The sequence below is a fragment of the Spermophilus citellus genome, assembly GCF_964194105.1.
Source record: "Spermophilus citellus genome assembly, chromosome: 6".
NCBI classification, from domain to species: domain Eukaryota; kingdom Metazoa; phylum Chordata; class Mammalia; order Rodentia; family Sciuridae; genus Spermophilus; species Spermophilus citellus.
Genome location: NC_138187.1, coordinates 112,495,973 through 112,509,862, shown reverse-complemented (window position 1 = coordinate 112,509,862; position 13,890 = coordinate 112,495,973). Strand labels below are relative to the sequence as shown.

The window sequence follows — 13,890 nt, the reverse complement described above, 5'->3', positions numbered from 1 at the left end:
AAAACTTACTGTTTTCTAAGATCTTATCTTCAAAAATAGAACTTAGTATTCTATTTTAATAGAAAAATAGACATGATATTATATATAATTTTGTTCTTATTCCATAGCATAATTAATATTTCTAATTCTTACTTTAAACAAAGGTACTACAAGTTGATATGCTTTAAAACATTTTGTTTTCCTTAAGATTATAATATTTATTGATGACATGAATACTCCAGGATCTGATATGTATGAAGCACAGCCACCACTGGAATTGATCAGACAATTGTTAGACATGAGAGGGGTTTATGATACTAAAAGAAATGTATGGAAGGTAAAGTATATGCTAAGATTTTGTTCACATTAAATATTGTTATTTAACAATAAATTAAACATTTGTAGCAGTGTGAAGTAAATTAAGTGAGAAATCTGGACAGTCTAGCCATATGGACATGTTAAAATGAGGCTAAGAGCCTAAATTAATCATGTCAATTACATCTTTGCAATTTAGAATAGGTCCATGTGTTTCAGAGACTCTACTTAGATTCTTTTCATCATTTCACCCAGCTTTACAGTGCTGTGATATTGTAAGAACATGTCAAATGGCCGTTATTATGTTAACAGCTAAGCATCTTTTCACTCCAAGTCAATCTGATCATGCTGAAGACACAACTCAACTGGATCTTCTGATTTCTCACTTATCACCAAAATCCTCTTTGCTAATCTCAAAAACACACTGCTATTTTCTAATGATTGTTTATCATTTTTAATTCACATGTAATAATTGCATATATTTATGGGTCACAGTGGGTTGTTTTAATACATTTATACAATGTGTAATAATTACATCCATCACCTTAAACATTTATCATTTGTGGTAAAAACATTCAAAATTCTCTCTTCTAGAAATTTCAAAATATACATTATATTATTGTTAACTATAGTGACCTGTATAACAGAGCATCAGAACTTATTCCTACTTTCTATAACATTTTACCTGCTATCCATTCTCTTCTCATTTCCTGCTCCCTGCCACCCTCCACAGTCTTCTGTGAGATCACCTTTTTTAGATGCCACAAATGAGTAAGATCATGCAGCAGTATTTGTCTTTCTGTGCTAGGATTATTTAACATAGCATAATGTTATCCAGTTTCATCCATTTGTAACAAATAACAAGATTTCCTTTTTTAAGACTGAATACTATCTCATTGTGTATATACACCATATTTTCTTCACCCATTTATCTATGGATGGGCACTTGAGTTATTGCATATTGTTGCTATTGTGAATAGTGCTATGATGAACACAGGAGCACAAATACACTTTTGACATACTGATTTAATTTCTTTTGAATATATATACTCAATGGTGGGATTGCTTACACATATAATAATTATATTTTTAGTTTTTTAAAATATTTATTTTTTAGTTATGTTTTATTGTAGTTGGACACAATATCTTTATTTTATTTATTTATTTAATTTTATGTGGTGCTGAGGATCAAACCCAGGGCCTCACACATGCTAGGCAAGCACTCTACCACTGAGCCACAATCCCAGCCCCTATTTTAATTTTTTTGTTGGTTCTTCTTAGTTATATATGCCAGTAGAATCAATTTTGATAAAATTATAAAAGCATGCACTATATCTTATTTTACTTAGGACCCTATTCTTATGGGCAGGCACAATGGTGTGGTTCACTTAGATATTTTCTTATGAGTATATAGGAAAATTATGCTAAATTTATTCTACCATCTTTCCTATTCGAATCCCCCCTTTTTCCTTTTGTCCTCTTTTGTCTAATCTACTGAATTTCTCTCCTCTCCCCACCTGTTTAATTATGGTTTAGCTGCCACATGTCAGCAAAAACATTTGACCTTTGGTTTAGGAGATTGGCTTATTTCACTTAGCATGATATTATCTAGATCCATCTATTTTCTGGCAAAAGTCATAAAGTCATTCTTTGTGGCTGAATAATATTCCATTGTGTATATATACCACAATTTCTTTGGCCATTCATCTGTTGGACATATAGGCTGGTTCCATAGCTTAGCTATTGTAAATTGTACTACTATAAACATTGATGTGGCTGTGTCACCATAGTATGCCAATTTTAAATCCTTTGGGTATATGATGAGGAGTGGGATAACTGGGTCTAATATTTAAGGAACTTTCATACTGCTTTCCATGATATCTGCATTAATTTACAGCCTCACAATAGCATATGAGAGTACTCCTTTCTCCACAACCTTACCAACACTTGCTTTTTCCTTATCTTTTTTTTGTAATATGCATTCTAACCAGAGTAAAATGATGTTGCACTATGGCTTTCATTTGCATATCCCTGGTGATCAGTGATGTGTGGTGTATTTTCGTTTGTTGAACTTCTTGTCCACTTCTTAACTTGGATTATTTGGGAATTTTTGCCACTGAGATGTTCCTTATATATCCTGGATATTAATCCCTTGTCAGAGACATAGTTTGTAAATATTTTCTCCCATTCTATAGGTTGTTTCTTAATTCCACTGACGAATTGTTTTTCTGTGCAGAAACTTTTCCATTTGCTTCAAATTCATTTGTTTATTTTGCTTTTGTTGCTTGGAGTTTTGAAGTCTTAACCCCAAAATCCTTGCCCAAGATAATGTTATGCATAAAACATTGCCCTAGTTTTTTTTAGGAGTTTCATAATTTCTACTAGTTGCTTTACAGGGAGGGGAGAGATATTCCTGATGACTTTAGAAAGCCTGCAAGAAGTAACATCTTGAAATTACACTTTAGAATAGGTAACTTCTAAGAACATAAATTTCTATTGCAATTTTTGTTTTGCAGTATATAGTAGTCTTAATATTTTCACCCAAATATTTTTAAAATCTTTTGTTCATTTGGGACAGGAAAGTATTTATTTCACTTCCTACAGATGCATTTAGTTACTATTCTTCTTTCACTCTTTCAGAATATTGAAGATCATGCTATAGTTGCAGCCTGTGTTCCTCCAATCGGTAAAAACAACATTAGCCCACGTCTCCTCAAGCACTTTTCCATCCTGGTATTGCCTCATCCTCCACAGAGTGCCCTGCGGACTATTTTCCAGGTAACACATCCAGTTCATTTTCTAATGAAAAATATTAATTTCATGGTGTAAGAAACATTTGTGAGAACTTAAAACCACTTTGAATAGATTTTGTTTCCCCCTCTATTTTCTAGTCTGTTGTTATAATGTCTGTAAATATCAAAAATATAATTCAGTGTGTATAAGAAACCCAGAGATCACAGGACTTTATTCTCTGAGATGCTGATCCAGTATATACAGGATAGAATTTTGCTCTTTGTGTATGCATGCACACACCTACACACACACACACACACACACACACACACATGCACACACATATGTGTGCTAGAAATTGAACCTAGGATCTTGTGCATACTAAGCATGAGTTCCACCACCGAAACACCCCAGTCCCTCATTTTATTGTAGAACAAAAAAACATCAAAAGATCTATTATGTCAGTCTGGATTGGCGTACATGTATACTTTCTTGTTTACAAGAACCTTTACCCCATTTGTGGGCTATTGATCCCTGCAGCAGTATTACCAGGGACTTTTTGAAAAATTGATGTAAAATTTTATCTTTAAATTTTATATTGTAAAGGAAAATGCAAGATGAATTTTAAAGAATGTAATCATCTTGCATAAAATTTATTTTCCTATCAAACTAGATTTCAAGTTCAGCCATTTTTCCAGTAAGATATTTCAGAATTCCCAGAAGAAAGCATACATGTATACCAATCCAAACTAACATAATAGTTCTATCATGTTACATTTCCTTTAGTAGCATCTACTGGGGCACAAGGAAATGGAATAATTGTCAGCACACCTGATGCACACAGAGGTGGAGCACAAATTGTCTCCAGAGGACACATTCGACATGCTTCTAGACCAAGCACCAAACTAGGACCAACTGGGAATTTTTAACATTTCTAAAGAAATTAATCTTCCACTGAGTAGGCTTCTTAGTAGAGTTTAGCCAGAAATAGTCTATACTTAAAATATTTGGAAAACTAAATTATAAAACTTCTTTTTAAAGGCTCATTTGGCAATGTATTTCTTCATCAATAACTTCTCACCTGATGTTCAGAAATATAAGGATCAGATAATATCTTGTTCCCTCACTATGTACTACCAAGTGTGTAAGTGTATGTTACCGACTCCAACAAAATGCCACTACATGTTTAATCTTCGAGACGTGTTTAAGGTGTGTTTTAATATTAGTTCTACAGCTTATTTTTAAATTTTAAGTTGAGGAGATGTAATTTTACTAAACTGAATCTCTCCCCCTCCCCTGCTCTCTCTTTTCTTGTTGGTATTGTCAATAAAAGCAAAATTCATGTTGTTTGGTTTTTCTATATATTAGCAGTTCATCCAATAATAAGTTGAAAATAAATTTTCTAATCCCAAGAAGAGAGTTCAATAATGAGACCACTGAAACTGTTAGAATATTGCCTGAGATTCTCAGCAGGAAAAGAAAAGATTACAATGTAAATTTTGGTCTTGCTTCATTTCTGAGATTTCATTGTGACTACCCAAAACATATGCATATCATAAACATGTTTAAATTTTCACAGATTTTGGCAACAAAGCTGATTTAGTCATCTACCTTGGTTAAATAATTTTCAGTATCCCTCTCTATCTCATCTCCATTCATTTCTCACTGCCTGTCTTTTAATCCAGGTCACAGAGGAAAGTGTTTCAATAAATTGCAATGTTTGAAAAAAAAAACAATTCTTGAATTTGCTTTCTCCCCTTACTATGGGACTTCATCCATAACTACCACATTATGGCCCTTACATTTAGAATGCTGAACCCATCAACATTTAAAAGCATTTTTCTCCCATCTCCAGCACCTCCATGCTGGCACCATAATTAAGACTTGTGGTTGCTCATCCCAGCAAGCCTTCTCTTAGTTGTAGCTGAGGATTCCCTAAATCTCCTCCCACTCAGGGCAATTCTGTGCCTATTGTCCTTGACTTAATAACATGTTGGTCTCATTAGAGATTCAGATTATCGATTATAGAAACGGATAATTTTTACCTTGGATAATTGCTATTTTTATGAAATATAAACATGCAAAATCAGAGTCTTCAAATACTATCCCACTAATGTCTTTATAAAATTTTATTTTTGAATCTCTAATAGCTTCTCCTAGGAATTCTACAAGCTGACAAGACTATTATTAACTCCAAAGAAATGCTTGCTCTACTCTTTGTTCATGAAGCCACCCGGGTGTTTCATGATCGCTTAATTGAAGCCACTGAAAAAAGCTTTTTCTGTCAGTTGCTTTCAAAGGAACTTGAGAACTATTTCCAGGTAAATTTATGGTTTAAAAAATATTTCAAATGGGATCATGGGCAAAATGTTATTTTGGAAGTCCTCAAACATTTTCTTACTATTAATGAAAGCAACTTTATCATATTAACGATTTGGTGGGGGGGGTTCACAAGAAAAATAGATTGAAATACAGTGGAAATAGTTTGATCTTAATACTTTGGTTCATTTTGGCCTCTGAGGAGGCTAAAATCTGCTTATTTTTCTCCAGGACTAGCAGAACTGTTTACTCTTGAGACACTTCACCAAGGCTCCTCATCCCTCTCTATCTCATCTCCATTCATTTCTCACTGCCTGTCTTTTAATCCAGGTCACAGAGGAAAGTGTTTCAATAAAGTGATTCACACCAAAAAGGATGTGGGCTGGCAATGTGGCTCAATAGTAGAGTGCTTGACAAGCATGCATGAGGTCCTGGGTTTAATCTCAAGCACCACAGGAAAAAAAAAAAAGAATTGTGACTAAACAGAGCAGTGAGCTCAACTTCCTTACCACCTTTACTATCTCTTCTCAAAAGAATTAAGGAGAAAATTTCCTTTCCAGAGTTGACTCTTCTTTGCTTTTTCTTTTTTTTTTTTTCGTGATGCCACTTTCTTTCACCCTATTCATAGAAGTACAAGAAATATAATAAATTAAAAGACCCAACTATATTTTGTATCAGTAAAAGAGAAGTATAGAATGTAAACTTTATTCATAGAAATATAGATATAAATGCAGATAAACTCAGAATATAACATACATATATGTAAATCTATGTCTCTCTATATATATATGTATAGATATATGTATGTTTTTGAGATAAGTCACAAATTCATGAAGATTTTTAAAATGCTTTATGGACATTCTCATTATTATTTTCTTTTAATTCAAGTTTTCTGCTCTTCAGCCCAGATCCATCTTGATACAATTATTCATGTTAACCTTATCACTTCTATCCTCCAATCTTTTTTTATAATTTTTATTCTAATTTGTTATATATGACAGAAGAATGCATTACAATTCATATTACACATGTAGAGCACGATTTTTCATATCTCTGGTTGTATACAAAGTATATTCACACAATTCATGTCTTCATAGATGCATTTAGATGATGTTCATCTCATTCCACCATTTTTTTTACACCCCTTGGTCCCTCCGTTTTTCTTCCTCCCCTTTGCCTATCTAGAGTTCATCTAATCTTCCCATGCCCCCCCCTCCCAACGCCACTATGAATCAGCCTCCTTATATCAGAGAAAACATTCAGCATTTGGTTTTGGGGGGTTGGCTAACTTCACTTAGCATTATTTTCTTCAACTCCATTTACCTGAAAATGCCATAATTTGTTTTTATTGCTAAGAAATATCCCATTGTGTATATATATACCACATTTTCTTTATCCATTCATTTACTGATGGACATCTAAGTTCGTTCAACAGTTTAGCTATTGTGAATTGTGCTGCTGTAAACATTGATGTGGCTGTTTCTCTGTAGTATGTTGTTTTAAAGTCCTTTGGGTATAGACTGAAGAGTGAGATAGCTGGGTCAAATGGTGGTTTCATTCCCAGTTTTCCAAGGAATATCCATTCTGCTTTCCATATTGGCTGTACCATTTTGCAGTCCCACCAGCAATGTACGAGTGTGCCTTTTTCCCCACATCCTCACCAATGCTTATTGTTTGTATGTTAATAGCTGCCATTTTGACTGAAATGAGATGAAATCTTAGAATACTTTTGATTTGCATTCCTCTAAGTGCTAGCGATGATGAACATTTTTTCATATATTTGTTGATTGATTGTATATCATCTTCCGAGAAATGTCTGTTCAGTTCCTTGGCCCATTTATTGACTGGGTTATTTCATTTTTTGATGTTTAGCTTTTTGAGTTCTTTATATACCGTAAAAATTAGTGATCTATCTGATGTGCATGTGATAAAAATTTGCTCCCAAGCTGTAGGCTGTCTATTCACCTCACTGATTGTTTCTTTTGCTGAGAAAAAGCTTTTTAGTTTGAATACATCCCATTTATTAATTCTTCATTTTAATTCTTGCACTATAGGAGTCTTATTAAGGAAGTAGTGGCTTAACCCAATATGATGAAGATTTGGGCCTACTTTTTCTTGTATTAGACGCAGATCTCTGGTTTAATTCCAAGGTCCTTGATCCACCTTGAGTTGAGTTTTGTGAATGGTGAGAGATAGGGGTTTAATTTCATTTTGTTACATATGGATTTCCAGTTTTCCCAGCACCATTTGTTGAAGAGGCTATCTTTTCTCCAATGTATGCTTTTGGTACCTTTGTCTAATATAAGATAACAGTAATTATGTGGGTAATTCTCTGTACCATTGGCTACTAGCCTATTTTGGTGCCAATAGAATGCTGTTTTTGTTACTATTGCTCTGTAGTATAGTTTAAGGTCTGGTATAGCGATATCACCTACTTGACACTTCCTGCTAAGGATTGCTTTAGCTATTCTTGGTCTCTTATTTTTCAAGATGAATTTCATGACTGCTTTTTCTATTTCTATGAGGAATGTCATTGGGATTTTGATTGGAATTGCATAAAATCTGTATAATTCTTTTGGTAGGATGGTCATTTTGACAATATTAATTCTGCCTATCCAAGAATAAGGGAGATTTTTCTATCTTCTAAGGTCTTCTTTAATTTCTTTCTTTAGCATGCTGTAGTTTTCATCATAACGATCTTTCACCTCATTTGTTAAGTTGATTCCCAAGTATTTTTTTTTGAGGCTATTGCAAATGAGGTAGTTTTTCCTAGTTTCTCTTTCTGAGGATTTGTCACTGATACACAGAAATGCCTTTGATTTATGGGTGTTGATTTTGTATCCTTCTACTTTGCTGAATTCATTTATTAGTTCTAGCAGTTTTCTGGTGGAATTTTTTGGGGTCTTCTAGGTGTAGAATCATATCATCAACAAATAATGATAATTTGAATTTTTCTTTTCCTATGTGTATCTCTTTAATTTCTTTTGTCTAATTGCTCTGGCCAGTGTTTCAAGAACTATGTTAAATAACAGTGATGAAAGAAGGCATCCCTGCCTTTTTCCAGTTTTTAGAGGGAATGCTTTCAATTTGTCTACATTTAGAATGATGTTGGCCTGGAGCTTAACATAGATAGCTTTTCAATGTTGAGATATGTTCCTGTTATCCATAGTTTTTCTAGTGTTTTGAACATGAAGGGGTACTGTATTTTGTTGAATGCTTTTTCTGCATCTATTGAGATGATCATATGGTTCTTATCTTTAAGTCTATTGATGTAATGAACTACATTTATTGATTTCTGTATGTTGAACCAACTTTGCATCCCTAAGATGAACTCCACTTGATCATGGTGCACTATCTTTTTGATATGTTTTTGTATTCGATTTGCCAGAATTTTATTGAGAATTTTTGCATCATTAGAGATATTGGTCTGAACTTTTCTTTCATTGATGTGTCTTTGCCTGGTTTTGGAATCAGGGTGATATTGGCCTCATAGAATGAGTTTGGAAGTGCTCCCTCTTTTTCTATTCCCTGAGATAAATTGAATAATATTGGTATTATTTCTTCTTTAAAGGTCTTATAGAACTCAGCTGTGTATCCCTCTGGTCCCAGGCTTTTCTTGGTTGGTAGGCTTCTGATGGCGTCTTCTATTTTATCACTTGAAATTGATCTGTTTAAATTGTATATATCGAGAGAAGATGGGAGGGGAGGGGAGGGGGGATAGTAGAGGATAGGAAAGGTAGCAGAATACAACAGTCACTAATATGGCAGTATGTAAAAATGTGGATGTGTAACCGATGTGATTCTGCAATCTGTATTTGGGGTAAAAATGGGAGTTCATAACCCATTTGATTCTAATGTTTGAAATATGATATGTCAAGAGCTTTGTAATGTTGTGAAAAACCAATAAAAAAATAAAAATAAATAAATTGTATATATCATCCTGATTCAATTTGGGCAAATATATTGTTACTGCCATTTACCAGTGACGAGTCCTTGCTTCCCCAAATGCTAAAGTATAACACCAGAGGAGCACACCGAGGCAAGTATAGAGTGGAAAGTAGAAGCTTTATTAAAGGACAGAAGAAAAGACTTCTCCCCAGAGGAAGAAGAGGACCCAAAAGGCAGAATCTGTGGAAGGGGGAGGTCTTCCCTTTTCTATAGCTAAGGTCTTCTTTCAGCTTTCCCACACTCCTGTCCTTTGTTTCCTTTATCTTTAAGTGACAGAATTCAGGTGGGTAGGCTCAAAAAGTGGGAGATAGGTGGGCTGAAGGAGTAATATGGGCAGGAAGTGCCTGGGGCGGCTTTTGATTAGCACCTCCCTGTTTGCTGGGAGCTATTTCATTAACAGTTCCTTAGGATGGGCTCCAGGCCTTGGGGACATTAACATTTCAATTTCCCCAAGTGCTGCTCTGGTTTCCTGGACTCCATTCTCAATAATGGCCTCCATTTTATTTATCTTACTAGATATTAGACCCGATTTACCTAACTACACTAACTACCTATCCTCAAATCTTGCTTCAATATTACTCTAAAATTTGTCAATGCCTTCAATATTTTCTATTTTATTGAAACACAAGTTTTCAAAATAATTTCTAATTACCTTCTATATTTCTGTAGTGTCCATGATGATATTTCCTTTTTCATCATGGATGTTAGTAATTTGAGTTTTCTCTCTCCTTCTCTTCATTAGCATGGCTGAAGGTTTATCAATTTTATTTATTTTTTCAAAGAGCCAACTTTTTGTTTTGTCAATTTTTTCAGTTGTTTCTTTTGTTTCATTTCATTGATTTCAATTGTGATTTTGATTATTTCCTCTCTTCTACTGCTTTTGGTGTTGATTTATTCTTCTTTTTCTAGGGCTTTGAGATATAATGTTAAGTCATTTGTTTGTTGACTTTTTCTTCTTTTAGGAATGAACTCCATGCAATGAACTTTCCTCTTAGTACTGCCTTCATAGTGTCCCAGAGATTTCAGTACTTTGCCCTTGTGTTCTCATTCACCTCTAAGAATCTTTTAATCTCCTCTTTGATGTCTTTTGCAACCCATTGTTCATTCAGCAGCATATTATTTAGTCTCCAGGTGTTGAAGTAACTTTCATTTTTTATTTTATCATTGATTTCTTTTTTTAAAATATATATTTATTTTATTTGTAAATGGACCTTTATTTTATTTACGTGCAGTACTGAGACTCAAACCCAGGGCCTCACACATGCTAGGCAAGTGCTCTACTGCTGAGCCACAACCCCAGCCCCTTTATCATCTCTAATTTCATTTCATTACGATCTAATAGGATAGAGGGTAGTATCTCTACTTTTTTATATTTGCTAAGAGTTGCTTTGCAGCATAATCTATGGTCTGTTTTAGAGAAGGCTTCTTGTGCTACTGAGAAGAAAGTGTATTTATTCATTGAAGGAAGAAATATTCTGTATATGCCAGTTAAGTCTAAGTTATTGATTGTATTATTGAGTTCTATAGTTTCTTTGTTTGGCTTTTGTTTGGACGATCTATCCAGTGGTGAAAAAGGTGTGTTAAATTCACCCAGAATTATTGTGTTGGAGTTTATTTGACTCTTGAACCTGAGAAGAGTTTTTTTGATGAATGTAGACACTCCATTGTTTGGGGCATATAAATTTATTATTATTATGTTGTGTTGATGAATTGTTCCCTTAAGCTATCCTTCTTTATTCCTTTTGATTAAATTTGGCTTGAAGTCTACTTTATTTGATATGAGGATGAAGAATTCTGCTTGCTTCCTCAGTCCATGAAAGTGGTATAATTTTCCCAACCTTTCCCCTTCAATCTGTGGATGTCTTTTCCTATGAGATGAGTCTCTTGGAGGCAGCATATTGTTGGGTAATTTTTTTAATCCAGTCTGCCAGTCTATGTCTTTTGATTGGTGAATTTAGGCCATTAACATTCAGGGTTATATTCTATTCCCAATCATTTTTGTTTATTTTTTATATCTAACTTGAATTGGTTTCTCCTTTGATTAGTTTTCCCTTTAGTGTAATACCTCCCTTTGCTGATTTTTGTTGTTGTTTTTCAATTCCTCTTCATGGAATATTTTGCAGAGGATGTTCTGTAGTGCAAGCTCTTGAGTTGTAAAATCTTTTAACTTTTGTTTATCATAGAAGGTTTTAATTTCATCATCAATCTAAAGCTTAATTTTGCTGGCTATAAGATTATAGGGTTGGCATCCATTTTCTTTCAGAGCTTGATATATGTTGTTCCAGGTTCTTCTAGCTTTCAGGGTCTAGGTTGAAAAATATGCATATACCAATCTAATTGGTTTCCCCCTATATGTAATCTGATTTCTTCCTCTCATGACTTTTAATATTCTCTCCTTATTCTATATGTTAGGCATTTTCATTATAATGTGCCTTGGTGTGGATCTGTTGTGATTTTGTACATTTGGCGTCCTGTAAGCCTCTTGGATTTGGTTTTCCAATTCATTCTTTATATTTACAAAATTTTATGATATTATTTATTGAATAGATTGCTCATTCCTTTGGTTTGGAACTCTATTCCTTCCTCGATCCCAAGATCTCTTAAATTGGTCTTTTTATTCTATCCTTTATCTCTTGAATGTTCTGCTCATGGTTTCTTACCATTTTAACTCTGTGGTCTACATTATTTTCAAGATTATCTATTTTGTCTTCATTGTCTGAGGTCCTGTCTTCCAAGTGGTCCAATCTCTTGGTGATGCTTTCAATTGAACTTTTAATTTGGTTTATTGTTTCTTTCATTTCAAGGGTTTCTATTTGGTTTTTTAGAATCTCTAGCTCCCTATTGAAGTAATCTTTTGCTTCCTCTATTTGTTTATGTGGCTCTGTGTCAAAATAATCTTTTGCTGCCTGTATTTGATCTCTTATGTCAGCCTTTAATTTGAAGAACATTTTAATTATGTACACCCTGAACTCCTTCTCTGTAATTTCTTCTGCTGTGCTGCCCATGGATTCTAATAATGTGATATCTTGATTTGTTTGGGGGCACTTTCTTTCCTTGTCTTTTCCCTTCTAGCACTGTGGATCCAAGGCATTACCATTTTACCCTATAGGCTCATAGTGCCCCTGTAGGGATCCAATATCTTTCCTTTGAGGTGAAGGGCAATGTTATCAGATCCCAATATTAACAATATACAACCTAAAAACAAATATTTGCTAATAAGACGTTTATAGTTTGGTCTCAATGTAAAGAAATGGTGAATTCAGTTTTTATCCACAATATACTCAGTAGGTTTGTAAAAGGGTTCACAGTTTCTGATGGAGGACAAAAAACCTGGAGTGAGGAGTAGGATGATATGATGAGGAGGTAGGAGGTGAGTATATAGAGTTGTTATATCTTAGGAAGTGTGAAAGAAAAATCTAAAGTGGAAGTTTAGTAGCAGGAAAAAGGAGAGGTATTAATTTTGGGTAGACAAGTAAGTGGAAAGACGGTAAAGTACATAAAACAAGCACACATATATATCAAGAAAAAAAATTTAAATGTTAAAATAGCAGAAATTGGTGGGAAACATAAGAATATACAACACAACTGTTAATATACTATTCAGACATCCCAGTCCTGAAAATCCTAATTCATGCAAAGTACTTGGTTTCACATATGTTGGGGATGTGAGGGCGGGAGAAAGGAGACGGAGAGGGAAAAAAATCTTGAAGGAAGACACAGGGCTTGTTTTGGTTGGAGATCAGTATCTTTCCTGCTTCCCTTCTCAGGTGTGGTTGTCTGTTGTTAGCTGGTATCTCCACCCTCAGGTTGGTGAAGGTAACCAGGGTGTCACTGTGCCAGGTTAGCAGCCACTGGGGAGAGGGGGCAATTAGAAACTGGGTACTTGGAAGATGGTGATGAAAGTGGCCCAAGATGGAGGCTCCTGCTTTCAGTGATGGGGTGTCAGGTCGGGTGGGGTGAGTTGAGTGATGGCATTGGATGATAAGTTGAGAGACAAACTTTATGGCTTGCAATGTGTGGCTGTTGGCTAACTTCAGAGCCTTGTGGAGTTCCCAGGTTCAGACAGGCAACTGCATGTAGGTGTCTATGTCCACTGCTGCAGAGTCCCAATATGGCAGCAACCAGGAGAGCCTTGCATTGGTAGATGGGGGTTGACACAGGAGTGGCAGCCAGAATTCCTGAATATGGGGAGCTGCTAAGTATCCTGCATGGGAGTGGTGTCTGTGATTTCTGCTTGGGTGGGTGGCTGAAAGTTCTGTGCAGGTTTTGATGGTCCTACTCAGGTACCTGGTAGTCCTGCATAGGTGAGTAGTTGGGAGACCTATTCTGACACTGAGGCCTGAAGCCCTAGACAGCCCAGAGGCCGTAATTCCTGCTCAGGAGAAGGAATATTGCTCACAGAGAAGCAGTATTCTCACTTCTTGACTCCCAAGTCACGTAACGACACAGAATGCTGCCTCCCTCTGGCCCACCATCTTGGATCCCCACCACCTTTTTCTCCCTCCAATCTTTTTTTAATATCTGGTAAAACAAAATTTCCATTAATGACTTAAGGGTAATCCCTTTTACAGGTCCACACCCACCACCACCTCTACT

General features: G+C 35.1%; 1 protein-coding gene across 1 annotated transcript in view; it reads left to right on the top strand.

Moving 5' to 3' along the window:
* The window catches only part of DNAH14 (dynein axonemal heavy chain 14), a gene marked incomplete at both ends in the record, with an annotated part of 361,185 nt that overhangs the window by 204,298 nt on the left and 142,997 nt on the right, over positions 1-13,890 (top strand). Inside the window, 4 exons of the mRNA XM_081298208.1 lie at positions 188-316; positions 2,935-3,072; positions 4,069-4,236; positions 5,178-5,348. Of these exons, the coding sequence (XP_081154334.1) occupies positions 188-316; positions 2,935-3,072; positions 4,069-4,236; positions 5,178-5,348 (606 nt within the window). The remainder of the gene's footprint in view (positions 1-187; positions 317-2,934; positions 3,073-4,068; positions 4,237-5,177; positions 5,349-13,890) is intronic.